This window comes from Cottoperca gobio, chromosome 5, assembly GCF_900634415.1.
Source record: "Cottoperca gobio chromosome 5, fCotGob3.1, whole genome shotgun sequence".
In the NCBI taxonomy this organism is placed as follows: domain Eukaryota; kingdom Metazoa; phylum Chordata; class Actinopteri; order Perciformes; family Bovichtidae; genus Cottoperca; species Cottoperca gobio.
The window spans coordinates 18,931,257-18,951,192 of NC_041359.1; the positions used below are offsets into that span (position 1 = coordinate 18,931,257).

Genomic DNA, 19,936 nt, shown 5'->3' on the forward strand with positions numbered 1-19,936 from the left:
ACCAAAACTAGTAGTGAATAGTAAACACTGTATTCTACACACTTAATAGATTATATGATTATATGATTATATGATTAGCTTCAAAATAACATTTAATATTTCAGGTGACATTTTATCAGTCCTAAAAACAAATTGGGCCAAAAAATGATCTTTGATTTATTGTTCAATGTGACATTAATTCTGATATACTGTTAAAAAAATAGATTCATGGAACAAGGTGTTATCATGATAACATTTAATCCATTCTCCCTTAAGGTCATTTAATGGAATACCCCATGATATGTGGTCTTATCATCAGAGTAACCTCCGGTGCCTCAACGTGTTTTAGGTGAAGTTCAGAAAGCCAGCTGCCTCTAGATCTTTCCATGTTGCTCTAGTAATCATGCATCCATCTTCAAGATAGTACCACAGAGGTATGTCCAGGAGGAAGGATCTGAGACAACATGCTCCAAGAAGTAGAAGGCAGAACAAAGACAGATAGTTCCATGATTAATCCAAACCATTTCTGCAATTCTGTGGCTGCAGGGGCTGTGAAGCAGAAAGACAGGCAGATGGAAGGGATACATAATATCTACAGTGACTCAGAAGTTAACACAATAGATGTGAATTCACCATTTTGAACTGAGTGTGATGATCATTCAAAATGTTCACAGTTGCATTGTGCAGCCTCCCAATACAATGTAGACAAATAGACGAGAGAAAATGTGTTTTTATACAGGTGTAATGTAAATTATTTATATCTGACGTCTATGGCAAGACACATAGCTGGATTACCAAGTGACCCCAGAACAGTGTTAGAAATTAACTTTTTTGTCCTCCTGCCACTGTGGCTGGTGGATTCCAAAATCTACCAGCCACTAATTAAATTACCATTGTTTTTGTTTTTTGGCTAGTGAGTGAAGCAAATCTAGCAGTCACGTGCATATTTTACCACCTTTTGGCTGATGGCTGGTGCTAATTTCCAATTATGCCCCAGAACCTCATAGGGCCCATAAAATCTCTGGATCGTAGCCTTGTCTTGTAGAAGGGACCTGTTACACAATCTTGTTTTGTTATTATTTCCACAAATTGACACACATAATATTTGGGGACAGGTGGTATTAATCCAGCACTGGTTGATTTCTGGGTCTCTGGGCATGCCCCCATAACCAATCCAGTTTTAAAGCCTACCACAATTAACAAGCGCGAAGAGTCTCATAAAATATCTCCTACAGCACCTGAAGGCAGCATCCTCACTGATTTGACCAAGGTGCAGACAACAACGTCCACTGACTCGTCCTTTACCTTCTCCATGTCCTCCCCGGAGACGACTATAAACGTGTCATAAATCAAATGCTTGTTCGCGTCCATGCTCATCCGCAGGTACTTCTCGAAGTGCGGGTTGGGGTCGGTGCAGATCACCGTGCAGCCGTAGGGATAAAACTTGAAGTTTGCCCCGCTGCCACAGCCGATCTCCAGCAAGCGAAGAGTACCGTCCGTGTTTGCAAATTTTCCCACATTTCGGAAAAGCTCTCTTCGTTTTGTGCATTTTGTCGTTGTATGAAAATGTTATATTGTAGGCAAGCAGTGGAAACAAGCGTTTGTACATGCCGTACAGGCCCGTGATCTCCATTAGATGTAAGGGTAAAGTCAACACAAAACAAAGCAGTCTGCATAATTTCATGAGACATGTCTTCATTTTATTCTGAGCTAAACAAAGCCTTGCTGGAGGCATTTTAAAACAGGCGACAAGACCAAGATTACACTAATACCCGAGAGATAATGTCTGTGTTGCACTTTCACCACACGATGGCGCAAATATACTGTAGTGTGCATTGGTGCAAAAGTGAGACCACATTTTTGGCTCTCCTGTCCATTATATTAATACTTGTTTAATGAGAAAACGCATGGCATGAAAAAGGCATGAAGCAGAATTTAAATCTTTAATAAGACACCACACACTCTGCTGAGTGACTGTGAAAATATATGTTTTCAGTGACACACCTGTCAAACAAACATTTACAATTCTCATGTTGTATTGTGTACAAAACAAAACACAGATTCTTTTTTATTTTTTTATACAAAAATAAAATGAGTATTAAAGGGATCATATCACAAAGACGAGTAGAGGCATTAGGTGCTTGGCATATTCATGCACTGAGGCAAGCTTACTACAAAGCTAATGAGACAGAATTTATTTCACAGCATGACCCATGATGTGTGGTTTGATTAGGAACATGAGTGGTGCTTCTGTGTCTCAGTTTGAGTTTAGATAATCCAGCTGTCTCCAGAGGTTTCCATGTATCCCGGATGAGCTCACATCCGTCCCCAACAAATTACCAAGGAGGCTGCAGAACATGCTGGAAGAAGTGTGTCCAAGTTGAGGGATCTCCAACAACATGCTCTAGGAAAAAGAGGGCTCCCCCCTGCAAAGCAAATATTTGTTATACTGTGTGCATTTGAGGGGTTTCCACTGTCCTCTGACCAACTGGTGTGTTATCCTAGGTTATCCTCTTTAACCCATCTGTAGTGGCTCCCTGTAGCTTTGACCAAGAAAACCATGGTACTAAATATTTATTTTTATGTATTTTTTGTTGTACAGTGGACAATCTTTCAAAGGGAACACCTCTTATCTTGGAGTTCGAGGTGATATTGTAACACTGAAAAATGCGTAATTTTCTACTGCGTCTAAAGGCGTCTTTCCCTGCAGGTGGCTTATCTTGAGTGTCAGACCCCCGCCTAACTCGATATGCTAACCATGGATAAAACCAAAACATTTCTGCCTGGACAGATACATTTGCTTCCCCTGCCAACAATGCTGGCTTACCTGTATGCTCTTAATTTGTGAGGCTGTTGTGTGTTTAAAAGCCAAATAAATTATCACCACCTCCATGTGGATGAAAACACACTACAATGGACATAATTAAATACAAACTGGCATATTTTATTTTATTTTAACTCTTTAAGCTTTTTACCTGCAGCTATATGTTTGTTTTTTTTCAAAGTGGGCTACTTTTTTTTATTCATTTAATTTTTATATTGTATTTTTACTTGTTTTGTATATTCATTTCAATTTATTATACAAATAGGGCTGCATAGTCCTGTATTTAATTTATTTCAAAGTAGGCCTAAACATGCCAGTGTATTTTTTCCTTCTCTTCAAAAGAGTTTGGCGTTTTCCTTAAAATAGGAATACGATGCCAACAGTTTCCTTTGTTGTCATTCTGTAATTTCATAGATGCAACAAATATAGTATAACTATATGTAAAATTGATAAGATGAGTTATCAAATATGTTTTGCGGCTCCAGACAAATCTTATTTGGTGGAAGATGGAACAAAATGGCCCATTTAATAGTAAAGGTTGCCGACCCCTGTCCTAGATGCATGTATCCATCTACTTGATAATTCGTCTGGAAATACACAAAACCTTTTCAAATCAAATCGGGATTGTATCCCTGCATTAGCAAATACAGATGAAGGCCGAATGGTCAAAAATGTTTTATGCATTTCCAGACAATTGATTAAGTGAACTAACTGAATGATATATTCCTGAGAGCTCTTTATATGGATTATGTGTATATAAACAAAAAAGGTATCCATTCCACCTTCTCAGTGGGTCGTACATTTAACAGAATCACTGACAGCTAAGAATTAGCTAAAAACTAAGTATTAAATATGATGATTTATATTCTATGTTTACTTGCTGCAACCAGCAGCTCTATAGTTTGCTCTGTCGGGTCTGAGAGAGAGTAAGCGAGAAAGTGTGCACCCTGCGTATGTAGTCGCAGCTATTGCGTTTTTGAGCTTGTATTAATTGATCATTTGGTTACCTACATAAGATTGGGGGACTATGTCTAAAAAAAGACTACAATTACTACATTGTTCATCTGATATGAATATTGACACCTTTAAATGAAAGCTTAAATATTTTCTATACGAAGTTCAGAGCATATCTATGATCATAACCATCTGGCAGATAACAGTGCTAAAACAGTACAAACAACGGCAACAGGGCTGACAGAGCTAACAGTGTTAACCTGAGTTGGAACCGGAGGGTTGGCGTTACTTTTCCATGACACTGTTCAGGATGGCAGAGTGATTGAGTCCTAAAACCAGTGAATAAGTTAGCATTTTAGCATTTACGGTTCCCTCGTCTCGAAGTAAATAGGTTTTTTGAATTGTGTTCTGTTTCTTGACATAAAATACACCACTATAGTAAATACCCCACTAAATGTTACTACTAAACCTCATCACACATTAGCTTTGTAGTGTTGACGTGAGTTATGCGACGGTGGTGTAGTTCGTTCGAAGCCTAACATTAACTTTTATACTTCTGCCGATTGAATTTACGTCTCAAAAATCATAAAAGTAGTAATCATTTGTGAAGATTATCTTGACAAACAAAATGTGTAAGTATCATAAGCGTTTCTGCTATGATCCAAAATCCAATGGGAAAATCTCATTGTCACATTGTGGTGTAGGAGAGGACCCAAAAGCAGTTCAGCAGACAATGATGTAACAAAAAGCGAGCCTTTAATATAACAAAAGCTGAATCTAAAGTACAAAAGTACAAAAATACGAGGGTAGGTGAGGGTAGGCCACCAGGTAACATTACTGACAAACCGACAAGGAACAGCGACACAGACCAGGACAGACACCAAACGAGGAAACAAGACACAGCTGGGGAGAAAGGCAAAAACACAAGGGCATGATGAGTGGATACAGGAGGATCAAATTAACAATCACAGAGGGAGGGACACAAGGGGAAGTGAACATTTCAAAATAAAACAGGAAACACGAAAACCAGATTGTGCAAACTGTCCTAGAAAAACACATCATCCCTGCAGCACTCGATTACTCCACTTTATCTTTACATAGCAAATAGTTGTTTGCTGCTATATAAAAAATGTTATCTCTGAAAGTTGACACTAAGGCCTCATAGTCATTTGACTAAACAATCTCAACTCAAGGTCTACTTACTCAAATGTTATGGAGTTTTTTGTTATGACCATATTATACAGTCTTCATTTGAGGATGAAATCTGCTCAGTTGTCATTACACTATAGATGTTCAAACTTTCCATGATTCTCGTGAATGGATAATGTGGGTTAAAAAGTTGAGTTTGACAGCTCATTGACCTTTTGAAACAGCTGTTTCAACTTACTTCATAGTTATTGTTTCATTTCAAATGCAATGTGCTTCAGAACGGAGCCAGAAAAACTTTTCACTCTCCTACCTATCGAGGGCTCAGTAATTCTACTGCACCTTAAACAAGTCCTGTTTGGTTACAGTCCCGTTTGCTGAGATTGATGTGCACTTCTCTTTAGGCTAATTAAATTGGGAATGTTTATTGAGATACAGATAAAAGTAATACACATTGTTTTAGAATATTTTCCATTCATTTTCAATCACCTATCTGGGTCCAGGCTGCGTTGGTTCAATACTGTATGCAAAATTGCCTAAAAACTCCAGGATACAGTCTATGGCTGTACTTCAAGTTTATTTATCCGTTCTACAGCACACTATGTAAAGGTTTAATGGGAATGGGGTTATATTCTTAAGTATTTCCATTGCTCACTGTATTGAAGTGCACTGAAATGCAAAGTAGCTGGATGAATGAAAATACATACCAGACTTGATTTCCTGTAGATCTTAAACTGCAGTTCTTCAGAATTCCACCAGATAGAGACATTGTTGGGTCAAATTCAAAACACCTCTTTTATAAAATCCTTCAACCTTGTATTTTGAAGGGTGGAGGCTTTAGACAAAGGGTCACGATATGTTGAAAGTGATTTCTCCTTCATTGACTGAATGTGAGCAGTGTGTGCATGTGATTGTACTCTCAAAACGACACAAACAAACAAAAAGAACTTCGTCCAGCTAAAGCCAGCACAATACAACATTTATGGAACCACAAAACATTAATTGCATACAGTAACACACAGTTTGCTGATTGACCCATAAACAATTCTTCATAGTCTGTTTGTTAAGACAACATGGTGTAGATTAAGTGTAATAATTAAATCAAGGTTTGAAACCTATGTCATGTAGGACATGCACATATGGGACTGGGATCACAACCTCCACATTCATTATTGTGTGCTTACATCCTCAAGGGAAATACCAGACTATGGATGTGGATATGATTTAGTCTGTTGTCAGCAGAGGTTTAGTATATGTGGTTACATAGATAGTTATAAGGTGCTTTGAATATGCATGCAGAATAATTCAATATGTTGGTCACTGGGTCTGTGCAATGTGGAACTGTCAGTTACAGTAATAGGCCATTTTCAAGAAATGTAGGCTATTTACCATATCACAGTAAATCACAGGTGTAAATATTAAAATAAATAATGAGTTAATTCCATTTAGCTGCTTTAGTTTCAGGTTCCTGGTATTGTTCATGCTGGATCAATGTCATGGGCTTATTTGTACATTTGAATAGACAGAGCCATCTTTGTTAATTTTACTAACATCTGCTTTTTTGCTACTATGGCAAGTCAAAAGTTCTGCTGGGAAAATGTGTATATACATACAATCTATTTTAAAGCAAACAAATCATTCAAACAAACGAAGCCATTATAGTTAAGGCAAGATAGATATAGCATAGGGGTACAAGGTTCACAGATTGGTTGGCGTTCATTGATTTGTAGGTCCGACTACTAACTAGGCTGGTTTTAATCAAGAATAAACAATGCAACTTGAGTAAACTGTCTCGCTGGTTTTATGGGAAATAAAAATAACTTTTGAATTCATTGTTTTTGATCATGCACCTAGAGCTCTGAAATAAAATTGATATTATTGATGACACAAATTAAATGTTTGAAATGTTGTATTTAAATTAAATTGAAAGATACCATCACCTTGGTTACATAAAATCGTATTGTAATCTCAGAGTGGTCTTTGCTTCCTGGCCTGATTTTAATAATGATATGTAATCCCACACTCAATTATTATCATAGCAGATCAAGATTAAAAACAAATATGTTTCATATCGCAATACCTATCCCAACCAGAATATCAATGACTGTTGTTACATGAACAGTGAACAGTGTTTTTTTCTGCTTACGATGCTGCGGTCTCTTGTCCGTTATTGAAACTAAAGGCATTTACCGACACTCCCTAACAATTTGCTGAGAGTCATCAATTATGCAGGGTAGCCGCACGCACTGGGAAGGAAGATAGCAGCAACAATATGGCGACAGCCGCAGTTACTCTCGACTCTTTTCTACATCTGCAGTTCAGTGACAGCTGTCTGAATTTCTGTTAATGCGAGAAAAAGTAAGTAGACAATCTGTTTTCTGCTTTGTCTGGTTTTTCGTGTCGTGGGATGGATCGCAGTCCTACTTTGTCGACTGACTGCATCCCAGTGCCGCAGAGCGGTCCCTCTCAGCATCTTTTCCTAGCGTCTGTGGAAGGCTCCTTTCCAGTACATGGACAAATATGCATGCGAGGTACCCGTTAGACGAAGGGAAGATGTGATTTTTTCGAGGGGACACACGGATTTGTGCCGCGACGCGGTAGAAAACAGGGGGGACAGCAGGTTATTTGGGGTGTTGGCCTGCCGCTGGATGGAATGACATTTCACTGTGTCAGAATGTGAAACATACGCATATGGGATATATAAATGAGATCACGTCAAACTTCTCTGAGTGGCGACAATACCATAGCCTGCATGCTCCAAGTGCACGAATAATGCGTCGTTTGCAAAATCATTTTAGGTAGCAATCTCCTCGTTACCATTATTTTATAACTATGATAGTTTTATCCCCCCCCACCCCCACCCCCACACTCCACCTCTGCGCCCCCTCCCTCTTGCAATCTCGTTGGAGACTGTATTGCGTGAGGAGGTAGGTGCGTCTTTAGTTTGGCAGTCCTCAAAGGGGCCGCGGCACCCTTTTCTGGTATTTTCACGCAATCCCAGCCATTAAAAACACATTTTCCCATCAGGGTATAGCTCTATAAACCTGCACCATATGGCGTCTCCGAATCGCCTCGATGATATAAATACGGGTGTGGTACAGCCTTAAGACCATTTTAGTTTCTCTTTTTTTTTTTGTCCTTTTTTTTTTGCTGTAAATATTTTTACCTTTTTAGATGTGAAATTGGTTTGTGCTATGGACTGCTTTGAGTTGAGGCCAGGAATGTATTGTCGGAACATGGCTTGTGCATTCAACTGACCTACTACGAGTTTGTTAGTTAGAGCCTATAGCAGCAATAAACCACACTGCAGTATTTTAGGCTTTGGCCCTATAGGACAACGGCGCGCCTCGGTATTAAACAGTGGACTTTCCTGAGGACTACATAGACTACAAAGCCCTCTCAGGAATTGAAAATCATTTACATGATGAGACACACAATGTGAAGGGGAGCGGGTGGTCTTTATCCCACACGGTGAGAAAGTTCTCCGAGGTTTTCTTTATCTGTGTTTATATCTACAGTGGCCTGAGGTATCATGCTTAATTATTTTTCGCCTTTCCTCCTCACACCTCGTCTGTCCTTTGAGGGGAAAAAACATCTTAAACTGAATTATCATAGCACATCAAAATTTCCGGTCAGGACGTCATAACTTTACCTGAAATTGACTCAGAGCTCGGGCATGAAGTGGCACCCACCCATTTAGGACATGAGGGGCCTCTTTAATATTTGGCTGCCAAGTTATTCTCTCTAATGTTGGACTTGGGCCTGCTGGGCTCACCTATTCTCATTGATGCTGTGTATTTGGACTGGGATGGCATCTAGTGACAGGCAACATTAAGACATCACTGCAGGAAATGAAGGATGTGTACGTTTCTTTTTACCGGCCCATGTGACTCCTCCTCACTAGATCTGTGTCGCCGCGGTGTCCGGTTAGCTCCATCTGATGTCAGGTCATCATCACATCTCATAGAGCACAATAGGAGATTTTTCCAGGTGCATTTGGGTGTCTTTCCTCTGCACAGAGGATGCCGCATATATGAGCGTTTTTGCTAAACGCTGCTTATCCGGACGGCGACAAGCTTGTCTTTTCCCTGCGAGGCAAACGAGCCTGCCGGAGTTGTTAGTTTTCGCTGTCATCCATCAGCTTTCATGTCCGGAATCCATTGACTCATAACGGATTGAACAGAACCGAGCGCGGTTATAGGCTGCGCGCATTTGGTGCCGATTATGTGAGCTATTATATCACTGTAATTGATTTAAGAGTTTACCGAGCAGTCTTGTGTCACTAAATGTGATCAGATTCTTGCGATTTATGCCGGGTTTTTTTTCTTCATATGACCTAGGGAGATAGTGGATATCGAAAGCGTTGAGCAGCATCTGCAACATTTCCAGGCAGCTTCTCCTCGTCGCCTTGCAGTGTTGCTGCCTGTTTTTAGGAATGTCCCAGCGTTTTGTGTAAATTGTAGGCTATATTCTGGCCATGCTATTGCATTCTGGTTTGAATCACCTTGACGGTAGATCAATTGATGTAACATTGGTGGAAGGAGACTTGGAGGTTGTGCCGAGGTTCGGTTACTTGAATCGGACTTCAACCCTTTTCTGGTTGCCTGTGCTTTTTCTCGGAAGATACTGGGCTGTTGGATCTAAATCTGCTTTTGGATTTCTTCTCTTTTCTTTCTGATTTATTTCCAGGTCTGTACCTTCGTCATTGTCTCCATATAATGTTGCACACACTGTCTATTTTTCGATAGCCTGATCTGTGACTTGACTGTCAAATATGTTGTATCAAACAGAATGGCCATCAGCCAACTGGGGAGAGAAATGCATCTGTTGTATGAGCCTGAAGAGATGCAGATGATGATGCTATTTCAACCTTACTGTTTAAACAATGAGAACCCCAGAGGTTGAATAATTTCCATTCCGGCAATCATTTGTTGACTATCTTTCGACAGTTAACAATGCTTAATTATTAGTCAGTCAGCACAGTAGGGTGTAAGACACCACCATGCCCACTGTGGCCTGTGTCGGGTGTTACATATGATAAACATGGACCAGGTGACATTTCTTTTATTAGGTTTGAATTTTTCAAATAAATTAGCAGGTGGATGGGTTTGTCACAGAGAACAACAAAAACACAACAAGTAATGTTTATAATGTATTTTAAAGTCAGCTCAGAATATAGTCCTATGACAAATAAACTGTCAACATTTGAAATATTGTTAGGCAATAAACCCCACCCATTATTTTCTTTACCACTAATCCCAGTTACATTCATTGATATACTTCATCTATATTTAAATTTTTACAGCAAGGAGCTTTGATATTCATTATCAACTTATTAATTTCTTACGGTGAACATTTAACACTAGACTCTTTGCATACGTCTAGCACTAATATCTGTCTGCTCTTCTTTCCTGGGTTGATTGTTTGGCTCCTTGTAATTTTGCACAGGACAGATACCTGTGTGCTGGAAGCTTATTTCCCACTTATTTTATATATATCGTCAGTGAGAGCTGTTTGGACCAGAGAGACATCCAAGCTAAAAGAAACAACAACACATTCACATCACATTTATAAAATTTTTAGTATCAACACCATGGAAGTTAAAGGATACACATAACTCTAAGTGCTGCATTATGGCATGCTTATATACAAGGAAATGTCCTGAGAAAGAAGATTGTGAAGGAGAGAGTCAGCCAGATGAGTTCCTGGCTGGATAAAGAGCCCATCATTTGTGAGCATAAACACAAGAAGAATAAACTTAACATATTTCCTTGCTGTTGAGGTAACAAAGATGAGAGAAAAAGGGAATTAAATGTTGTATAGTCTGGATACCTGGGCTTAGCTTTTGTGGATCCAGGATCAGTGCTTTAGTCATTAAGGTTGATGGAGAGAGCAGAAATAATGCCTACTGGCCCATGTTCCAAATGTTTGCACTTTTTCAGCTTTATTTTGCTTTGTTTGCGTTCCCTGGCTGAACTAGAAAATTCCATCTGCAAGGCTTTGAGCAGCACTGAACCTGAAAAGGGATGCAAAGCAACTGGACTAACATATACATATGTCAACCAACGTAATCATAACCCTTTGTTGTCCAGTCTGTGTTATTTATGCAATTACATTGACAAAAAAACCACATTTGACATTATTTTAAAGGATGATTGTTTTTTCATTTTGTGTTCCATCACTTATTCAACATCCTCTTTGATCAGTACCCTATGCGTACTCTTTCTCTCTCCTTGTCCCTCTCTTCCTCTCAGAGCTGGATATCTGTGATGGAAAACAAATAAAGAGGAAATAGCTGCAGGATGAAAACATGGCCGCACCCCTTATGTCACCCCCAGGACCTGACAGCTTCAAGAAATTCACCCATGAGTCGCTCGCTAACATCGAGAGGCGCATCGCAGAAGAGAAGAACAAGAAGCCACCCAAGCCCAGATCGGACAGTAGTCATCGCGACACGTCTGACGAGAATGAACCCAAGCCCAACCGTGACCTGGAGGCTGGGAAGAGCCTGCCGTTCATCTACGGCGATGTTCCAAAAGGAATGTCGGGCGTACCGCTGGAGGATTTGGACCCATACTATCAGAACCTGAACCTGAAAGTGAGTTGTAACACAAGTCAAATGCACCACCCAGTTTTCCCCAAAACACTCAAATGAAGAAGCATTTGCTTAATGTAGTTATAGATAGTGAGAGCTTTAACGCATGTATTATTCAGCTGGTGCGTAACCTTCCAATGGGCTTAGTGTTTACCTTTTAAATTGCCAGCATTGTAAACTAACCATGCCATCGACATAGGTAATATGGAATGCGCTGTCATAATAGATCCAGATTTTATATCAATTCATACAAAATAGAAGTTTTTGTATTCACTATGTAGGGATAGGGATGTAATAATAGGAAAGATATTTAAGAGCTTTTGATGACCTTTTAGTCACTGCTTAGATACCGTCACTGCATTATTAGATCATACAAGGCCTGTGATGTTCTTTTAGTAGACCTGTACAATCAAAGCGATGCAGTACATGCAAGAACAATGCATTTCTCGATGAGTGGCAATCACAAAGGTTTCTGCAGTGTTGGTTAATTATCTGTGTATGGTAAAGATGACCTGAGCTCGAGGGGATGACAAATTCCCATCTATGTTTATGTGCCATAAATACTATAGCTAATTAAATTATTTTGTGACAAAACACACATCTCTGTCCATAGTAGGCGTATCAGATGGTTTCCCAGCATGCACTGGGGCAGTGGAATTATCATTGTTATCATCATTTTATCTGTATTGCTGCGTTGTTACTGGTCTCATTTTGATTTACATTACGTTCTGCAATGTTTTCATCGTTTTCCACATTGTTGTACAATATGAGTGAATGTGTGTGAGTGATGTGCACACTTATTTATATTCTCACCCATGACCCATTTCAATAAGGCATCTTATTAAGTGAGAAACGGTCTCCCTGCTAATATGTGAGAAATGTACATATATTTAATATTATTTACTTGTGGGGGTGCATTCATTAACAATATGTTTAGCAGATAATCAGTAGCCCTGTTTCTGCTATCAGAAATTAAATGAGGAAGAAGTTATACCTTTTAATTGTAGTTACACACAGCTTGATATAGTGTTGACTTCAAAAGAACATGCATCTAAGACATTTTAGAAATGAATAAGATGATCTGAGCAGTATACATATGTCCTTATGTTGAAACCTCAGTTAAAATGTGTCTGCAGAAGGTTTAAATTAAAACTCAGATACTGTGAGCTCCACAGGAGTTTAGATGATTTCTACATGACACACAACCGGGTTCAGACTAAACCTCAGTTTAAACTGCAGCTTCTGAGGAAACAGCAATGAGGTTTGAAGTAATCATGTGACTTTGACCCAGACAACACAGGTTAAAACCATAGACTGTATAAAAAAATGGACGAGCTCCCCCCAAAAGTGAAGCCAAAACATCTCGATCGACCCCTAGGAGCTGGCTGCCATATAGGTCACAAATCCTGCCCCCCTCAGTGTTAGCAGATGGGACATGGGTCAAACAAAAAAGTCAAAGTACACATCAAATACATTTTTCTCAAAGATGGTTTCTGTCATGTTAGGATGCTCTTATCACACGGATGTATGTTCAAGTGTTAATTTTTCTGCTTAGTTTGGTTTTAATTAGTTATTTAATGCTATGAAAAGGGGGTTGGACGTCATGATTGACAGCTGCTCGGAGTGAAGTAGTAACTATATGTAACTGCATGTCTGTGTAATCGAACATTTGTCAATTTGATAAAGTCATTTATAGAGATATGATGGTTAGATGTTGTGTCTTTCTAGCTAAACAGCTACCGTGGTGCTACATAGCAGCCGGGGCTCGTGCTAACAAGCTGTTGCCGTGCTAACAAGCTGTTGCCGTGCTCGGCTCGTGATTGGCTCAGGTGGTCTTATCAGTGTTACTGTTATTCAAGATCATAAAATAATGTATACATCAACTTCTGAATTAATGTGATACAGGTGCAGATGACACCAACCCTCATCTCCATATTTTCTCTCCAAATGATGTATTTTATGTCTATAATAACTGATAAACACTTACACATTCATAATGCTTTATAACAATAATCATAACACATAATAACACATTTAATATTGAGTTATAAGATCAAATACTTCATAGTTGCTCGTTACTCAATGACATTTTGGATTTAATGATATGTTTTCACTTTACTTAAAGCAAACAATGACCACTTATAGGGACTTATAACCCGATTGTAATATATTATATCTGACTATAGCTCAGGAGTTTCACTTAAAGCACCCATTGACCAATTAGAGAAACTTATTGTATTATAAAAATATTTAATGTATTACTATGGGTAGTATGATGCACTAAGATCCTTGCTAAACAAAATGACAGAGAGTGACAATTATGAAGTCTTATGATAATTGACCTTTATAAGTAATTATAAAATGCTTTATAATGTGTTATCCAGCATTATGAGTGCTTAAAACTACAATTATACAGTGCTATAATAAGCAGATTATAAAGCATTATAAGTATGTTAATAATGCATTATAGGCATCATAGAAAGTGTTACCATGTATTTCTTATTAATCAGAATAAGACATTTTAGGCATCTTTTCCACACCACTCAAACTCCAGCATGGCTGTGCCCTCACTGTAGCTCTGCACTAGCGAAAGAGGAATGCAAAATGGCAGAAGATGGCAGGAGAGAACAGGAGAGGACAGGAAGTGGAGAGAAAAGGGCAGGAGTAGCTGTAGTGCCTTCAGCTGTGTAGACATATGGAGGAGCCAGTCTCCTGTGTGGTTATAATGTGTAAGAGAATCTGTGACCTGTACAGCAGCAAGAAGCTCAGTCAGCAGGACTGGCCATCTCAGCCAGCAGCACTCCCTCATAGGGCGGATGTAACTATCCAGTGTATGTGCTTTTTGTGATCTATTGATCCACAGCCCTAGTTCAGTGGTGGTCACAGGAAGGGTTGCATTCTTGTGCTATTATCCTTTCCCGCTATGCTTGTTGACCAAGGCAATACTTTATTACCGCTCCTTACTTTCTTCTGTGGCATCTCACTTTGGTGTTTGAAGGAAAGTTGCTGCGGAGTTGTTTGTAATGGCTTCCACTCACACGTCTCCTCTACCTCCTACATGTGCGATGGTGTGTGTGTGCAGAAGAAACTACATTCAGAAAAGGATATTAAACTAAAATGTGATGATTTCAAAATGGTGTTTTTCATAGAGCATAAAAGATGGGCATATTAGGCTCAACAAAAAACTCAGATGAACACTTAAATACAGTATGTTACTTTAAAGCGTAAGTATAAGAAACACTGCAATGAACATAAACCAGACATGAAAAATTTAAATGTTCAGCCCCCCCCAGATGCTATCAATGTGCCTCTCTTCCTCATTTACAGTATGATGGTACTGAAATAGTGTTTTGTTTTAAAATATTAATTACCAGCCTCGACAGGGACACTGGCATTGTTTTTACCTTGTCAGTCTGTGTGTGTGTGTGTGTGTGTGTGTTATCCTGGCAAAATGAGCAGCTGGAGACACCTACTGTAGCACAAACTACCACAGAAGCCATTTTGAGTAATTTGCCAAGTGTTTATGTCTGTGGACAGATTTGGTGGCCGTGATAGCAAATGTGGAAGATGCAGTCATGATACTTGCCGGTAGTGTTGAGATCAAAATGAAGGCAGAGTTCGAAGAAACTCAAAATGGTCTCTCGTTTGATAATAATTCCAGTCATAGAGATACAGCCCGAGCTGTCAGAACATTGAAAATACATGGCAAATGGACTCCTTATTTATCTTCCTCTCAAACTGTTATTGGCAAGAGTTGTGAAATATGATACCACCTACATTATCAGTAGGACAGGGTTACTCTCCAGAACAAGAGATGGTTTATCTACAAAATGAATGTTCTTTCCAAATGATCAGGATTGTGTGCCACGATGGATTTTAGCTGCTATCAATGGAATAATTGTTAGATAATGGATAACTGCAGCATGTGTACTTCGGGATGTTTAATGCCTAACATTAATACATTAGTGTGTTTCATTGGCATTTCTCCATTTACCCGATAAAAAAATCTAAATTTTGTTTATCTTAAAGAAATAAATCCATGACCTGGGGAGGTAGTTGCAGTATAGACCCATCTCAGCCACAGCCCTGTATTTTCTGGCCACTAATGCAGCAATGGCTATGGTGCCTTGCTAAAGGGCACACGCTAAGGGAATTTCAAAAGGGAGGGATGGGGTTAGTAGACTTTTAGACTGCCAGCTAGTTTAGTTTCTCAAACCTAGCTACTGCTTCAGGTTCTGACTTCTCTTCTGCTTAGATCTGCTCACCTCATCATACCCATCTATGTGTTGTATCAGCAAGTTCAAGAAGAGTCACAGGTTAAGACCTCATCTTCCCTCTCCATCTCACTATCATTCATATCAATCATTTTTCCTAATCCACTAATGTATTTGTCCTTTATCATACTTGAAGAAGTGCCTCTAAGTATATTCACGGTTAGCGTCCATTCTTCCTCTACTGTTCCTGTCCTCACCTTTCCGGGCTGCTCGTCTCCTCTACTCGACCGACAGTCATCCTATCGCTCACCATTGCACTGTATGTCAATGAGTGTGTCAGCTGCAGGAAACCTGATCACAGCACTCATGCATCAAAGAGTGGAAGAGGGGGCAAGTGGTGAGGAAGAGAAATGCAGCGTTGCAGTTCTTGTTTTCCCCTGTGATGGGGAGAGGACTGCCTGGGCTTTTCAAATGTCTGATGTGATTAGGCAATGTTAAAGCTGCTGTGGTCATGCAAGAGGGATGGATGGAGGGCATAGTGTTTTAGCTTGCACTGTGCAGGTGTAGACATGTGTCGGGGGGGACGGACGGACGGACATTTTGATTTACATGGCAAAACAGTTGAGATGATTCAGCTTGAATTGGCTGCTGCACAGTATGGACAAAAAGCAGTTTGAACAGCTTTCAGGTTTTGTTGATGCAGAGGCTATATTCTCCTCCTGAATGTGGCATTTTGGTGACCGTTTTATAACAGGAGTGTGCAGCAGACCAGTCATCGCTGTTCAGACTTCTGCAGGGCAGCAGCTACTAGTGAGCACACAAAGGGAGCTCACGGCTAAAGCAGCAGCAGCCTCTTAATCTCAGCATGTAGCACTGTACACACCATTACATTATGCTCCTGTCCCACCATCTCTGTCTCTGTGTGTGTCTCTGTCCATTACTCTCCTTTTCCCTCTCCCATTTGCTGCCTCCTGTCTTGCGTTCTATTTTTTTTTTTTCAGGGTGTAGTAAATTAGAGGGAGGGCCAGGCTTTAGTGCTTTGTCTGAGTCCTCAGTCTCTGATGACACAGCATCCTCCTGTACTGGCCCGAGTGAGGATGGGATGGGGTGGGGGTGGTGGTTGAGCGTGCTTCCACTGCTAGCTAGGTTTGGTCTAAAGAAGTAGGGTGGGGTTAGGAGGGGAAACTGGAGTTTGCAGCACAGCATACAGGTAAAGAAGTGGGATGACGCACATTTTTTGACATGGTATAATATGCAGGGAAATTAGTTTGCAGTCATATGTATTTAGACATAACTGGCTAAGTCCTCACTGCAGTGATCTTAATCAGAGGTACATGAGTTATGTTTCAGGTGATAATGCTAATAATAGATATTAAATCTAACGTCCTCATGAGAGAACGCTGTTTTGTCCCAAAGCGCCAAAGATTTACGTCATTTATTTTATGTCAAGGCTGACCTATTGTTGATATTTTTGCTTCTATCTAAATTGAATCAAGATGCCCATATTCAATACCAGGTGCTCTTTACAAAATGGGCTAAAATCCAGCTAATAGTGTATGTGTGTCATGTTTTCTCTTTCCAGTCAGCAAAGAGAAATGTTCTTTCAAAATTCTTGCGTTCTGATTTACAGTATGTTACGGTTTATGAAGGTCATTTAGGTCTCCAACTAACAATAAGAAATATATGTGTTAAGTCTATTAAATATCATTAGTGATTAATTCCCTGAACCCTAGATGATGTTTTGAAATGAATAAGACCCTAAGGTAAATGATTTGCAATCACAGTCCAAATCTGCGGTCGGTTTAGTGATGTGATATACCAGTCTGTGTCAGGCTGGGGTCCTGGGATGATTAAGAGAAGTACAACACCCCCTCCCCATGATTTAGTCTCTATTGTTTCCCTGCTTAGATCTCACTCAGCTCTCGCTCTCTCTCTCTGTCTACCCCTCCTCGTCTCATTCTCAGTTTCTCTCTCTGCTGCATGCCTACCCAGTCCTCCTCCTCCCTCCGTCTACCCATCCATCTCAGGTTTGGCTCTCTCCCCTCTGCAGCTCTCTGGCTTTCTGTTCTGCATCACTCCCCCTCCACCCCCTCATCTCTCTCTCTCTCTCTCTCTCTCTCTCTCTCTCTCTCTCTCTCTCTCTCTCTCTCTCTCTCTCTCTCCAGCTCTCTTTGCTGCTGTCCCATACCCCTGCAAGCCCCTCTCCATATCCCTGCTCCATTATTCCTCCTCTTCACACACACACACACACACACACACACACACACACACACACACACACACACACACACACACACACACACACACTGTCCTTTGCAGCTGCATTCTGCCTCCCGATTCTTGCATATGTGCCTTTTTCTTGAACGCTCTGTGGAGAATTAGGAACATTTCACCATCTTTGCAGCAAATAAGTCTTCCTTACAGTGAAGCTTGCTCTGCTGAGTTGTACATTTATTGCATGTGTGTATGCCCAAGTATGTATGTATATTTAATTATGCAATAATGTAGGCAGATCAGTGTTGTAGCGAGTGCGTGTGTGTGTGTGTGTGTGTGTGTGTGTGTGTGTGTGTGTGTGTGACTTCAACAAACATTGTATTACATATTGTGATCCATGGTGCCTGTCCACTATCATAGTCACTTTGTTTATCCATGTGCATAGATGCAATTCATCCTCAGTTTCCTAACCGTACTGGTGGATGCATTGTTTTCAGTAGTATATATAATATAAGAATGTGATTCCAATCATATTACTTTATTTAGATTTAGATTTACAGTAAATAGTGCTGTGATAAAAAAGCCCATAACAATGAAGCTTTCATTAAGAAAAATCATACATTTAGTATTTTTATAATTGATCAATTCAATAATTGATCGGTTATCGATTATTTTGGCACAATCAACTAAGGAGATTGCCTGACATCTGCATCCCTTGTTGTAATTGTGCCAGGTTGCCAAGTTTGCATCAACAGCAGATTTTTCGACGTAGTTCATTGAGTAACTGAAGCAAGCCTCTTTGGAGTTGTATTGTGAATTCTTATGAAAATCTGCTGTAGAGGATGACCTACATTGAAACTCAGACTCAATACGGACAAAGCAGACATGTTTTCTATAAGATCATGTTTATAAGATGTACAAATCTATAGGCTTTAACCACGGCATTATGCTTCACATTGATCAACATATTGAACATAGTTATGCATGCGGGGGCATCTGTGAAGTGCTAATGAGATACTGCTCATTTTACAACCTCCCCTTTCCTCAACATACTGTATTTGCGTGTTCGGCAACACACTTGACCTCTAAGAGAAAGATTTACCCTTTAAACATGACTGTAGGTCGCGTGTGTTCCGGTTTGTATTGTGTTGGTTAAGTATAGATCCTTTCTCCATGTGACATGAATAATAGTGAGAAGATGTTTCAAGTAGTGCAAATGCTCTATAGGTAAAAAAGAACAGGGGAGGGGAAGGGAGGGCGAGAGAGAGAGAGAGGAGTCTTCTGATACATTTTGTCTTTCCCCAGACCGCAGGCGCTATTTTTAATTTAATGAGATTTCAGGACACCACTTGTCTCAGGACACTTCTGGTCGCCTCCCCATTTTCAAGTGTTTCCCGTGGTGTGTGTATTTTGATATGCATACTAAAACGCTTCTATTATACATGTATACGCTGCCCCACTGGGTTGTCATCATAATACTGTCATTATCATTGTGAGTGCAGTGATAATTATTTGTAAATTAAACAATCATTCTTAAAATGGGTAACCCTTAGTGTAAAATATTTTAAATCTGTTACAGAAGCTGTTAACTGCATATATATACTGCGTATATATATATATTTAAGATTTTTGCAATTTAGCACTCCTACAGCTTCAGAGTGCTCATCACTTATACACCGCTGTAGTAAATATGGACAGCTGTTACGTGGCATATTCATTTGTTATGATTACATTGTTTATATTACTTATAAAAACTAGCGAGCGAAACACAGCTGAACATCAAGTGCAACAACACAAGACATAGCGAGCCAGCTAATCTCCCTCACTAGTCCCTAGAGGCGGCTAAACCCGGCTCCGTCGTCCACTCACCTGTCTCCGGTTTTCTTGTCACGGGTGATTGTATGACCCGCTCACCAAAGTTACATCGTGCAATAACAGTCTTTAGGGACGCAGAGTGGGACAGACAGAGGCACCATTCTCCCTATTACAAATCAAATAGTTATATAATGT

The 19,936-nt window shown here is 39.9% G+C and overlaps 1 protein-coding gene and 1 pseudogene across 4 annotated transcripts in view; one reads left to right on the forward strand and one right to left on the reverse strand.

Annotated features, from left to right (window-relative positions):
• Positions 1-1,150: 1,150 nt before the first annotated feature.
• LOC115008603 (methyltransferase-like protein 7A) lies at positions 1,151-1,673 on the reverse strand (annotated as a pseudogene).
• A 5,483-nt stretch (positions 1,674-7,156) lies between these two features.
• Positions 7,157-19,936, forward strand: part of scn8ab (sodium channel, voltage gated, type VIII, alpha subunit b) — a 50,089-nt gene continuing 37,309 nt past the window's right edge. For 2 of the 4 annotated variants that reach the window (XM_029431704.1, XM_029431705.1), the window contains exon 1: positions 11,214-11,501. In XM_029431704.1, the coding sequence (XP_029287564.1) occupies positions 11,214-11,501 (288 nt within the window). Of the gene's footprint in view, positions 7,262-9,374; positions 9,593-11,157; positions 11,502-19,936 lie in introns of those variants that run through there. The other 2 variants (XM_029431701.1, XM_029431703.1) reach the window with 2 other exon arrangements.